The sequence below is a fragment of the Corvus brachyrhynchos genome, unplaced genomic scaffold, assembly GCF_000691975.1.
Source record: "Corvus brachyrhynchos isolate BGI_N302 unplaced genomic scaffold, ASM69197v1 scaffold7, whole genome shotgun sequence".
NCBI classification, from domain to species: Eukaryota; Metazoa; Chordata; class Aves; order Passeriformes; family Corvidae; genus Corvus; species Corvus brachyrhynchos.
This window is the reverse complement of record NW_008239054.1, coordinates 2141593-2155957: the sequence shown is the minus strand read 5'-3', so window position 1 is coordinate 2155957 and position 14365 is coordinate 2141593. Positions and strand designations below refer to the sequence as shown.

General features: G+C 41.1%; 1 protein-coding gene across 1 annotated transcript in view; it reads right to left on the bottom strand.

Annotated features, from left to right (window-relative positions):
• The window catches only part of RPRD1A (regulation of nuclear pre-mRNA domain containing 1A), a 45119-nt gene extending 44281 nt beyond the window's left edge, over positions 1-838 (bottom strand). Inside the window, exon 1 of the mRNA XM_017739072.1 lies at positions 725-838. Within this exon, the coding sequence (XP_017594561.1) occupies positions 725-838 (114 nt within the window). The remainder of the gene's footprint in view (positions 1-724) is intronic.
• Between the last annotated feature and the right edge of the window lie 13527 nt (positions 839-14365).

Genomic DNA, 14365 nt, shown 5'->3' with positions numbered 1-14365 from the left:
GGCCGGGGGCGGGCGGGGCGGTGGGAGCGCCCGGGGATGGGCCCGAGGGCCTGGGATTCCTCGGGGGTGGGATTGGTCAGCCGTGGGTCCATCAACGCCGGGCCCTGGGAAATAACATAAAAACGCAAACGCAAATAAGACCCCCCCCTAAGGCAACCTAGGCCGAACGGTTTCTTTCACCCAGCAGGTTAAGAATAACGCAATCGTTATGATTGGAAGGGACCTCTGGAGATCATCCAGTCCAGCCCCCCTGCCAAGGCAGGGTCACCTGGAGCACCTTACACGGGAATGTGTCCATGTGGCTTTGGAATGTCTCCAGAGAGGGAGACTCCGTAATCTTCGGGGGCAGCCTGTTCCAGTGCTCTGACACCCTCAACATAAAGCAGTTCTTCCTCTGGTTGAAGTGAGATTTCTTGTGTTTTAGTTTATGGCCATTGCTCCTTGTCCTGTCACTGGGTGCCACTGAAAAGAGCCTGGCACCGTCCTCTTGGCACCTCCTTTTGAGATATTTATATGTATTGATGAGATCCCTTCTCAGTCTTCTCTTGTCGAGACTAAACCAGCCCAGCTCCTTCATTCTCTCCTCATTAGAGAGACACTCCAGACTCCAAATCATCTTTGTGGCCTCCACTGGACCCTCTCCAGTAGCTGCTCATCTTTCTTATACTGAGGAGCCCAGAACTTGAATTGCTAACTGGACACAGCACCCTAGATGTGGCCTCACTGGGGCCAAGTAGAGGGGCAGGATCACCTCCCTCCACCTGCTGGCCACACTGTTCCCGATGCACCCCAGAACACCATTGTCCTTCTGGGCCACCAGGGCATGGTGCTGGCTCATGGTCAACCTGTCACCCACCAAGACTCCCAGGTCCTTCCCCAGAGCTGCTCTCCAGTGCTGGTACTTGGGGTTATTCCTCCTAAGGCGCTTACTGTGACATTGGGTGTATCGTATTTCATATTTGGAGGTAGACACATACTCCACAAAAGCGTCTGGCCTCATTTCTAAAAGCTGTGTCTTTTATTTTTAATTTCCGGCATTAATGGTATCATGTGACATAATTCCACTGTTCGCTGACAAGATTATGTGCAAAAATGTTTCCTCTTAGTTGTTTCAAACCTGTTCCCTTAAAGCTTTATTGCATTCTTGCTACTTCTGTTAATTTGGAAATAGTGAATAAAAATTATTCTCTGCTCACCTTTATATTCTTTCCTAGATTTTCTATTGTATCATCTTCAGTCATTTTTCCCCAAACAGGGAAGGTACTTTGTGCTAAATAACATGAGCAGCATTCCTAAACTTGATGTGAGCATTTCTAGCCTTCCCTGCTGTCCTGAAAAACACCTGACGTCATTTCTTACTTTAAACATTACCAACTGACTGACATTTTCAGAGAGCTATCTGCCTTAACTCCTACAGATTTATCCTGAATCTTATTTCTGTAGCTAATAATTATGACAGCAGTTGTCAGTATTTTTAATTTTTCTGTAAAACTGCATGTGTATTAATTAGAAAAATATGCATGTACCTTACTCTTGGGACATCCTGACAGTAGCTAACTATCCACCCTTAGAGCATTCCTATAATCTTTTACACACCCAGTTTGTCCTCATCAAAGAGCAGAACACTAGTTATGAACAAAAATATTTGTTGAGTATTTTACAGAATCATGGAATGGGTCAGGTTGAAGGGACCACAGTGGGTCATCTGGTCCAACCTCCCTGCTCAAGCAGGGTCATCCCAGAAACAAGGCACAGGATTGTGTCCAGACAGTTCTTGGGTATCTCTGGTGAGGGAGACTCCACAACCTCTCTGGGAAACCTGTTCCAGTGCTCGGTCACCTGCACAGTGAAGAAGTTTTTCCTCACATCCAGGTGGAACTTCCTGTGCATCAGTTTCTGCCTGTTGCCTCTTGTCCCATTGCTCAACACCACTGAGCAGAGCCTAGATCCACCCTCTTGGCACCCTCCCTCCACATACTCACAGACATTGATGGGGTCCCCTCTCAGTTGTCTCTTCTCAAGGCTGGACAGGCCAAGTTCCCTCAGCCTTTCCTCATAAGAGAGGAAATCATAAGAGAGGAAATCCCTTAATCACCTTTGTTGCCAGGTCCTTCTCCACAGAGCTGTTTTCCAGTAGGTCAGCCCCCAGCCTGTACTGGTGCCTGGGGTTATTCCTCCCCAGGTGCAGGACCCTGCCCTTGCCTTTGTTGAATTTCAGACAGTTCCTCTCTGCCCATCTCTGCAACCTGTCAAGGTCCTTCTGAAGGGCTGCACAGCCCTCTGGGGTGTTGGCCACTCCTCACAGCTTTTATTTTTTAAAACTTCATAAAGGTTTATCCCTATTTCATATCTGACATTCAGAGAAGGTGTCCCAGAGGATTGGTTTTGGGCAATTTTCCTAATATTTGTTCTTAGTGAAATCTTCCTTTTAAACAGAAAACTTTGGTGAGGGCGAGGTGGGAGTGTTAGGAGGTTTTAATGTGAATTCTGTTTACAAAATCATCTGTAGCATGAGTGATTTGGGGGGAACTAGAAAGGATTTTGCAAAAATGCTTTTGACAGAGAAATTTAAATAAGAAGTTGCACAGATCCCTACAGAGTTTCTTATTCACTGCCTTTTGATCACCACGAATGAAAGAACCTGTAACATACTGCTATTTTTCCTATGTACAGCAGAGGACACTCTGGCATTAAATAGAACTGACCAGTGAAGTAAAATTAAGACAGAACTAGCAAACATGGATGCACCCATTAGAAAAATGAAATATGGTAACCTAGTAAACAACACCCAAACAGAATTTCTTGGAGTCATATATATTCTGATGTTAGCAGAACATTATGTTAGGAGAAACTTTTGAGTAACTATGGGAAAAGAACTATTTCTCTCACACCCAAGACTAGACTATAAAGTATACAGCAACAAACAGTAAAATTTACATGACAAATCCAATTAATAAAGGGAAGAAAAGAAAGAAATTGGTGGAGAATTTTAGTAATGTTTGTAAAAATGTTTACTACTCCTTCCTCTGCATCTTCCATCCCAGATTATCAGAACATTTTAAAAAAAAGAATAAATCCTCTGAGATTGGTATGTTTTTCGTAAATAAAGATATTTGAATACCAATAGATTTCTTTTCTGTGTTTTATACTGTATAATAGACTACACAGCAAAATAGAGATTTCACTTTTCCCATAAATCTTTAGAACACATTTTAAATCTGTAATAAGTGTTAACATCAGCAATCTAATTTAAAAGCGATGCTTTATCCAGTCAGTGAATAGAAATTTGCCACAAGACTTCATCAAAGCAAAGTGACTCTCAGGCAGGAAGCATACACAATGGAGGGTTCATTCGTTGAAGAGCTTGGAAAACCAGCTTTCATTCAGAAACAAGTCCTACATTATTCACCTGCCTTTAAGAAATTCACCCACACCCACAGGGGCGGAGCTGTCAACAGATGGCGAGTTTTCTTCCGCCCATTCCTATGTTCAAACCGTAATAGCATCTTCCCTCTGAATTCCTAAGAACAAAGTTCTGTGTTGCTTCCCTTCTGTCTGGGTAGTCTGCTGTGTTCTCCTGTTCCGGGAAAAAGGAGCCACAGGCAAGTCTAAGACAATGACTGTGAATAAATTACTCGTTTGAGGTTTTTGCAGAACATGGGACTGGGACGCTCTAGGTAGTTCAAAGATGTAATTACAGTTACCAAGTGTCTGTACAGCACTCTTACTTTATGTGTAGCTTGAAGGTTTTTTGTTTCTTATCCTTAGTAATATTCTATGCTTCACTGGAATTTTCTAGGAACTCTCATTTTATGCTACTACATAGAGCAGTAAAACAATCTGTGTATATACTGGTTTACTAAACATTGCTCATCAGCTATGTGGGATTTTAGTTAAAGCCAGCTCTTGCACCAGAACAGATCTTTCTCTGTATGAGTCTGGCCTTTTCTCATTTTAAACTTTGTTTTGTATCTCTTTCTCAAATAGTCTCACCCAGGAGATGCAATAATATTAGAGGAAAAAAGAGATTTCTCTAGCTGTGTTTCCTGTCTGAGAATTTGTGTTAGTCAGCGCACCAATCACTACCTGGATCTCAAAAATACAACGCTGGCAGAGCATTTCTTTTTTATTCTTCCAAGTGTCTGGTCCATCAAATGTAACAGTTTCTGAAGTTTCATACTTAAAAATATTTTTCCATCTTTCATTATATGTTTGTGCATCTCACAACCCAATTCTATGTAAATGATCCTATTTCCTTACCCCAATAAGAACACAAAAAATGGAGATATGCAGAAACAAGACCCTGAAGTACAGCTGTAAAGTGCTTCTTGACTGAGCAATGGCAATTAATCTGGGTAATTTATTCAGAAACACTAAACCCCATTTTTTATCTTAATAACAAGAGGACATATCCCTGACAGAAATTATAAATAAATAAATCCATTTATTAAAAAAAAAAAAAAACCACACTCAAAAACATACATTGTGAAGTCCTGCAGGAGGAGAACAAAAGAAAGCTTAAATGGAAGAAGCTCTCTGAAGTAACTTAAAGAGCTGACTACTGGAGCCAAAAACCTCAGGGTGATTAATCGTGCTTTTACATGAGTTCCTGCCACTAAGCACTTCACCTTTTAATGTAATTCATTAAAGACAGAAATTATTTGCTACTTAGGAGATTAACAAAAACCACTCTCTGAGATATGTACATATGATCCAGCAAAGCATTCACACATATTGTGAGGAAAGATAGATTGAACAATCTAAAAAAATATGTCCAGCATTTCTGTGATTACTTTGGCTCTCTGTGGAGATGTAAAAATGTTTGTGGAAAACCTTCCTTTTCCCTAAGTCAGGCATTCAGCCAGACAGTTATGTACATCCGGCTTCTTCATCATTACGCTATTAAGTGAAGTCATACTATGTAAACATCCACTGTGATTAATATATGGATGCAATCAAGTCCCAGTTTTTTGTAGTAGAGAGTGCTGTAACTAAGCAGGAAAGCACTTCAGGGTATGTATTAACTCAGGTGTGCAGAAAGGCACAAAACATTAAATATCTGTGCAATACATTAATGAATCATTAATATGTGCCCTAGAGTGCATATAGCTCTTAGTCACAACATAAAAGTAAAAAAGCACATCCTTGACAATAAATAATGTTATCTTTCAAGGAAAAGGAAAACACTGCAATATACTGACATACTTTTTGAAGAACCAGCTCGAAATTGCAAAAAATGCAAATTTAAATTTGACTTTAAATCTTAGGAGATGGGCTGATTCACCTTTGTGATCCAGTAGAGGACACAATGTTCCAGAAGCTATTTAACTGTAAGAAGCAGACACTGCATTTTTGTTACTGTGTACTCAGCTCATGGTTGTGGAGGTGGTTGATACCAGAGTACTGTGCTGTACTACCACAAGCACAGCCAGAGGGCTGAGGAAAGTACTTACTCACCTTTACTCCATACTCATTCAACCACATCTGGGATAGTGTGTTCCGTTTTGGCCTTCCCTAGTATTGGAAAAATATTTATAAGCTTGAGTAAGTCCAGCCAAAGGCCACCAAGATGGTCAGATGGTTGGAACACAGAAACCAGATGGGGAGACAGAGGAAATTGGTGTTGTTTTAACCTGGAGAAGCAAAAGTTGCAACCTAATGGCAGCTTTCCAGTGCCTGCAAGGAGGTATACTGAGAAAATGGAGTGATTCATGGACATGCGTGATGAGTGGCTGATAAACAATGGTGAGAATCTGAAATGGAAGTTCCAACTAGATAGAACAAAAATGTTCTTTCACCACAGGGACAGTCAGACAATGGAACAGGTTGCCTGGAAAAGTTTTGCATCCCTGAGTATTTTCAAAACTAGACTGGATAAAATTCTTTCCACTGTGGTCTGATCTCATGGTGGTACCTGCTCTGAGCAGGTGGATGGTGGAGTAATTCTCCAGACTTTGTCTCTATACCACACTATTCACATTTGTGACATACTTGTATGGCTTGGTTTGTACTTGTACAAGTTCAAGTCCAAGCTTGCTGGGCTTCCATCAGTTGGATCCACACAGTGCAATAGGGCTGTGCAGCTGCACAACATTACTGTCCTATTATGCAAAGCCTAACCGCAGGTTAACTTGCATGTCAGTGTGATCCTTCAGTACAGAGGGTACTTCATGTCTTCCAGAATGTGCTTACCCTCCTACTGCTTGGTGGGCAGACAGAGAAGGATGGAAAGGTCTGCTATTAGAATTGTTACTACACAGCCATCATCTACGTGCTAGCCATCACTTATGTTGTCAAAAACATCAATTACTTTAGTAGACATAGTTTTCTCAAGTGCACAGTGATCCATAAATAAAATCCATGTAGTTTTTAATGCATACTTACTCTTTTCTCTTCCTTAAACTGAAAAGACACCTGAGCATTGCCAGAATGCTTGTGGCTGTTCCCAATGGATGTTTATTTGTTCACCCTAAAACTATATTTTTGAGCCAGTTTTTGAGGAAAGAACAATAAATGAAGAGAGTTTATGAAGAAAGATTGTGCAGGCAGTAGTAGCTCTTAGTTTGCTCTTGCAACACGTTCAGGAACATGACTGAAGCACAGTAATTTTGCCAGTCATTGTTAATGACATGGTACTTAGTCTCTGTGCCATTGTCTTGCCATATCTGACTCAAAACCAAGTCAGAGCTGGTGACGGATAAGCAGCTGTGTGCAGGAGTCAGCTGTCCATGTTTCTTCAGACATCTGCGGTTTATGAAGTGGTGACCAGATGCGCTGTCATTGTCTGGTAGTGGTGCAAGGCCACCATATGCTTTTTTGTTAGGTGACTCTCCTACCCTGTCACATCTGGCACTGCTGCCTAATTAGAGTAAAAGCCCCTCACTTCAAGTGGGATTCTTATTTCTTTTGGCAAATGGGGAGCAGGGGACAGGAAAGTTTGGAAAATGGATACGGATGCTGTAGCTGAGAGTACTGTAGCAATGCTGGGAAAATGTGGCTGCTCACAGTCACTGTCTGATGTTTCCCCTCTTCTGGCTGTCACAACCTGTGAGCTGTGTCACATACCTACAATTTTATGTCCCCAAGAAACATAATCTTCAAACAAACATATTTGCCAGGTGTTTGCTGTTGTCCCAGGAAGGAGAATCTGATCTTTTCCTGTGTAGTCCTCCAGCACTCAGAGTGGCCATTTGCTTTGCTTTTGTTTTAACTTGAACTGGGGACAGTGTGAGGGAAAGGAGGCTCATGGCCTTCCCAGTACTCCAGTGTCTTCAGAGTACAGTAAGCAGGGCAGGTCACACCAGACCCGACTCAACTGCATCTCTACTGCCTGTGAGAATAGGACTTGCATGTGAGTAAGCTGCTTCCACAAGTCCAAGGTTTCCCACCTGAGAAGCCAGATGGTATCACCCCAGACCTTTTCAAGTGCATATCAATATTTACAGTGTGTGGACAATCAGGGAGTCGGTCCTCAATGAAAAGCCAATGCAAAGCCGATGATGTAGCCAGACAGCATAGACACAGGCATGGCAAAATGTCTGATACATTATAGCGTTTGTGCCTTTCACTGAGAGGCCACACCTGCAAGGTCTATATCCCTTATTGAAGCACAGATTTAATGCACATATCTTTATTGTCAAAGTCTATTTGTTTGGGGTTATACTACGCAGAACTTTGGAATTACCAAGCCCTACAGAGTTGTAAATGCAATCCAATGCATTTTTCTAAGTTGCAGTGTTATTGTAGCTACTGGTATTTTTCTTGGAAACTAGGTGTCACTAGTGGTTTAGAAATAGCAGATACAGTTTCATTCCTATGTGCTTATTTTTCCTGCAACTCATTTATAATCTCTCAGCCTCTCCCTGTGCACCTCCAAAAGAGCATGGAGCTGCTTTCTCTGTAACTGAAGACTGAAATTAGATTCTTCTGTAGATTTCTTCTCATCAAGCCAAAGAAAGACAGGTCCCTTGTCTCCGTATGTCATCTTAATCATCCTGGTGTAGCTTTGTGAAACTCACCCAGTTTTTTTCCTTTTCTCTTTCTACTGTGGGACCCAAAGCTAGACAGTTCTCCAGGCACGGTCTCACAAGTGCCAAGCAGAGGGCACTTCTCTTGGTCTGGCCATGGTGCAGTACTACTGCCCAGTATGGGATGAACTTCCATCCTCACTGCTTATGCCTGTTCCACTGTCTGCCTCTAGCACTTGAAAGTCCTTTCCTGCAGAGCTTCTCCTCAGCCAGTGCTCTGCAGCCCCAGCAGTCCACAGCAGCTGCATTGCAGAGTCCCAGGACTCTGCACTTTTCCTTCTAGATCTTCATGACATTTCTGGCTTCCAAATGGCTGCCCGACCCACCAGTGCATGGAGTGCTTTCCCCCACCTCGCCATCCAGCCACCAGTGTGCTGCTAACTGCAAACTTGCTGAGGTTATGTGCTGTTGTCTCCTTGCCCAGGTCATTCACAGGCATTAACCTTATCGACCGCAGGTACCTCCAGTGGGGCACAGCCAGTGACTGAACATCAGTTGAATTTTGTACCATTGATCACAAACTTGGGAGCCTGGTGATCCAGCCATTTTTACCACCCAGCAGCCAGCTTCTCTAATCCTATATCTCACTGACTCCCTAGAAAGACTGTGGGATACTCTGTGCTAGGTCTTTGTGCTCCTGGATGCGTTTTCCAAGAGAATTTGCTCCATAAAATTCCTGGAGACTGAGGTTAGGCTGACTAGCAGGCAGTCCATGGTTTCCTCCTTCTTACCAATCGTGAAGGGGTCCTAATCCCTATCCTCTCATGGTAATCACAGCTAAGATTGTCATTGAGTATCACATGTTGAACCACTATTTCCTTATCCATGAGTAAGGAATCCAGGAGAAGCACCTCCAGTGCTTGATACATCCACAAGCCGTGTTAAAGAATTGCATCTAAACTCCATAAATTTCCTGAATTCTTGCACCCTATTGCAGTGGATACCCAACAATAACAGTACTATACGGTGCTGAAAATAAAATGTGTTGTATAGTACATTCTTATTTTCAAAGTGGGTTATCAAAGATTGCTTGAAAATCAGAGTAGAAGAAATCCAAGACCTGCATAGTCCTTTTAAGTAAGGAAGTTGTTATGTGACCCTTATGTACTAGAATTCCTTCACTAAGTTTCACAGTATAGGTAGAAATTAATTTTTTTAACACTCTTCAAAGAAAATGTACAGATTCAATAAAGTGTTCATAGCAATGCTGTGGTCTGGAAAATTCTTCTGTAGGATCATGGGATGGGTGCACATGTGTGATTCACACTGTTCAGATACATACAAGCTGTTTTTCTTTGCAGAAAGGAGCTCCACTGCTCTGAAATACCTGAAGTAAACTTCTGTACCTCACAAAAACTTCTGCTGTCACCCGACCATAGTAATACACTGTGGCCCAGGCAGAAAATGGCAGAAGGATGTCCCCTAGAGAAACTTTATATCAGTAATGTAAATTTATCAGTTCCTGACATTTTCAGCTTTCATACAATGATGGTATTGATCATCAACAATTCAGAACTAATCGTCCTTCCATGTCTGTTTGGGGATGAGATAAAAAAAAAAAAAAAAAAAGAAGAATAAAAAAAGCATATACAAATTATGTAGAAGCAATTCCTCATTGTATAGTTCTTGGATAATGCCTGGCATGTTGAATCAGACCTATTTAGTTGTGATCAAAGTCATTCTTGTTTCATGCATAAATGAATGAAATAACTCAATTGTCTGACCTAGGAATTGCTCAAAGCATTTTAAGAAAGAAGGATGATCAGTTGTATGTTTGAACACAGTCCTCACGGCACAGGTGGATGAGATTTCCTGCAAATAAATACATATCCTAATAACACGAAACACAACTTTAGAGTGATATTGTTTTCAAAACACAAAAATTAATCACATAAACCAAGTAATTTCTCCGTGTTGATACAGATATTGTTTTGCTTGTACTCAACAGACTGTCTTTTCAGCATCTCTTCCCATCCTGTATATTCCAAAATGCTCAAGAAAGTCATCTGGGCATCATGAATATGAAAAGGAGTTGGAACAACTTGGCAGGACAGGGAGATGCTGGTTGCCAGAACTGCCTGTAGTGCTGCTTTTATAAGGAAGGAGCTGTTCTGTCAGTTCCATTGGTCTCGTAAGGTACCAGGACTATGCCAACAGACTTCATATGATATCATCAGGAAATTTTGCTCACCCCAAGCAGTCAATTCTTGCTTCCTATTAGTATATGATTTATACCGAAAATTGCCCAAAATCCCACCCTCCCAATGACTGCAAACTTGTGTTTTGTTTGTTTTTAATCTGAAGTTTGCTGTGTGCACTGAGGCTAACCACACACTGTAGACAACTGTCCTGAGTTAACCTTTGCTATACCTGTATGGCAAGAACCTCATTCCACTGCAGGAATTCCTCCCAGCATTCAATGCATGGCTGCCAAATGTGCTTATTTGGATGTCTCTGTCTGCTTCAGCCATCATGGCATTTACTCCTCGCCATTCTCCACCTGTCTTAAATCTCAAGACTTAAAAGGGCCAGCTAAAAATTCCTAAGGGTCATCTCCCATTCAGCATGAAAAATAGCAGAAAATCAATCCTGCCCTCTCCTCAAACTTTGACCTTATAGAGCAGAAAGTTACCAGACAAAGACCAATTTGCTGCTTGGACTGGGAATCACTCAAGTACTGAAACATGACTTGAAGATCTATTTTCATCCTAACGCATAGGAATTAAATAAGAGTTGAAAAAGTCTGGAAACTTTGTAGGTTTTTGTGATGTTCAGATGCATAGCCAAATGATTTCAGCCTTAGTATTCTCTGAGGTTTGGTAAAAAAATGAAAAGTGTGTTTTGCCACAAACAGCTTGTGTCAGAATGTGGAATACCTGCACTGTAAGTAAAATTTTAATCAATTCCCAGCATGGCAAGGCCACACTGAGGTCTCCAGTCCTTTTTCCTCCCTTTTTTAAACTTGTAAATTCATGATCTGAGTTTCTTGTCTGAAGCAAAGGTGATTCTCATCTTTTTTTTACACTGGTACCAGTATACCATCGGTGATGTCAGCAGAACGCCATCGGTGTAAAGCAGTCCTACAGCCGTGCCTGGAGTTCAGCTCCAGTTTGCATGGCCCAGGTCTCCCTCACTGATATCAGCGTGCAGTCACTGATGAGCTTAAATGCACATCCTCATCCACAAGTTTTAAGGTAAAATGGAATTCAGCCAATATTGCTGGAGCTTACCCTACACTCAAGGTTATTGTTCTGATCTGGATGTGGATAGACAAGTGATGCTGTGAACACTGCAGTGCAATGAACTGCACATTCAGGCACTCTGGGTCTGTCTTTGGCTTTTTTTATGGCAGTACTTGCCAAGGGAATAGGACCCATCTTTTCAAATTGGTCCTTATTGATTTGAGTGGCTGTATTTTCTATTTTGCAATTGCATCATGGATAATCTAAGAAATACTTTCCAGAGGTTCAAATTGCAAACAAGTAACATCCACCTATTTTTTACACTTACCTTTGGTCTTGATGGCAAACAAGTCCCAGTTTAAAATACAGCCATAATATTACAGCATATATATTGTGACAGTAGCATTGCTAGCACTGTATTTCTTCCAGTCTGCTGCACAAAGGTCCACTTAGTTCCATATTTTCTGTTTGGACTCTAAAATTTATCTGATACAGTACAAAACAACAGAAGAAACAACAGCCAACATGCCACTAACTGTATCACTGCCACAGAACAGATTTTAAATGTCAAAATGGAAACTAAAACTGACATAAAGGTAGCTGCCAGTAAAAGAATTTCTGGGGAAAAAAATAGAATGTGAAACAAATGAAAAAAGTTGCACAGAAGTCAGAGGTGGTATCATCTTAACAATGAAAAGAAAGAGAGCAAAATGCAAGCCAGGTAAAACATGATTATTATTTTGCAATTGTTTCCCCAGCTGATAAGAATAAATTCTGCTTTCCTGTTAGGCTTTCAATGGTCTCCAGAATAAATCTTCATATTTCTACTCTTATTTTTTTAACAAATGCTTTTTACTCTATGTGTGTGTGTGTGTGCGTGTGGTAAATGAGATGTTCTCATGATACATCTCAGCTAAATGCTTTGTGTGCCACCAAGTGTTATCCAGATAGAACTTCTGATTGCAGCTCCCATTTATCATTTGATAAGTTAGATGTAGCCACTGGATTTTATTTTCATTAAGGAGTGCTGGATGGAAAGTTGATAGCTATAGCAGGACTGGTTGGTGTCTCACTTTGTTCTGCAAACACTGGTTTATACACTGTAATTTTTGCTTGCAATTTGCCTCCAAGAGCTAGGCTGATGAAAGGAAAAGTGGCTCCTAATTTGAAGGCTGTGTGATAAGGCTATCAGTTTATTCCTCCAAAAGGAACCACCCAGATACCATAAAACTGCAGTGAAATAGCTGTGTCAGCAAAGGTCATGACCAGTAAATAGCAAAGTTCTTTTTCTGCCATGAACACCACTTGTCAGCAGACTTGGTGGCAAGTGATGGCCAAAAGGACAACAAAAATGTGTTTGTATTTTTTTTTAATGTTTCTATTTTGGGCTAAGTGTGAATATAAAGCTAAACTTTTTTTATTCTTTCCACCAGTCATGGGGCAACAAAGCAGACCTTCCTTCTGCCTAGCAGTGCAGCATGTTTTGGTTCGGGATCAAAGGGGCACGTCTACAGGCTGGGCATCAGGAGAGTACCTCTTTTCTTTCCCTGTCACTTCCAGCCTTACCCTTCACACTTGCCTCAGGAGACCACTTTGCACTTGCCAGAGGCAAATTCTCCCTGGCAGGAAGATGGCCTCCTTAGACAGAGCATGGGTTTGCTTTTCTTTCACTTCTCTACCCAAACGATTCACGTGGTGCAGTTGGCTACAGAGTGGTATTTGCTCTTTGTTACAGAGAGACCCTTCTCCTCCAGCACTTCTCCAACCATTTTGTTCAAGGCTATTTCTTTCTTTCCCCAGCACAAGCTTCACTGCTTAGTTCACTCTGGTCTGGATAAAAGGTTTACCAGGAATACAAAATGATTTTCAGAAGAAGAGCCATGTGCTGCATGCCAAGAGAACAATTAAGGAATCACTGTTAGACTGTAGCCGAGTTTGATACCGTGAACACAGAGTGCGTTTGCTTTTGCATGTCTGCAGAACATCATTCATCATGGTGTTTCTGGCTCCCACAGCCCCGTTCTTGTCCTGTTCCTCCTCTGCCTCTTCTGAGCAATCTGTTTATTAATGAGAGCTTCAGTGTGAGAGGTTTAAAGGCTGAGAGGCTGAGATCAGGACCCTGACAAGTCACAGGCTTTTATCATCTTCTCTGGGCATTCTTTTTTGACGGTGTCTGTCTCTCCTCTCCTCTGTCAACAACTGACTGAGTTATAATTTGGGCACCTCTCTTCCAACTGAAGTTAGGAGTGGTCCTCTAGGGTTTTCCCTTGACATCAGTTCTAAAAAAAGAACCAACCCTCCCCTGTTTCCTTGGTTGTGGTAGGTCTTAGCCAGTTGGAATTTTTTAGAAAGAAAAACCAGACTGCCAAAAAGACACCCTTAAAAACTTTAAACCAAACCAAAACAGCAGGGAATAAAAAGGAAAAAAAACCAAGGTGCAGAAATATTTTTCTCTTGGCATTCAGTAGCAAACATGAAAAAAAAAGAAGAAAGGAAAAAAAGCTGTCCCCAAAAGTTAATTTTAAGAAATATTTTCTCTTAGATATTAAAAAAATAGTTATCTACATAAATGTGTGATACAGAAATGGCTGTATCTGGTGTAAAACAAATTTAGGAATAGCTATAATCTTGTCACAAATAGAAAATATATTTTCTGTGTTAGAAGACTATATGCAAATACCATTTCATTAACAAAATATTTCTTGTCTGAAGTTATATCATTGTGTTCGATGGATTTTCTCCTTGAATTTTTCTAATTCCCTTCTATATCCAATTTTACTTTGATGCCCACAATGATCCCGTAACAATGAATTCCAGAGTTTAATTTTACTCTGTTAACACTTACTTCCTTTTTGAGTTGCTGATAACTTTAGTTAATCCCTCCTGCTTTTTTGTATTATGATGAACCATAAGTAAAGACTTCCTACTCATTCTGTCTCCTTCTCCTGCGAGTCACTGAATTCTGCTATCACCACTCTGTCATCACTTTTCAAGGCTGGCAAATCCTGGCCTAAATGCATCTGGTACAGCAGTTTTTGTCATAAAAACTAAAACGATACAAAACCTCTGTAACATAAATAACTCACATTGCAAAAAACGCCTGGAAGACTAATTCCCACTCATTTACACTTGAGACATTAAGTAATTTTAACTAAG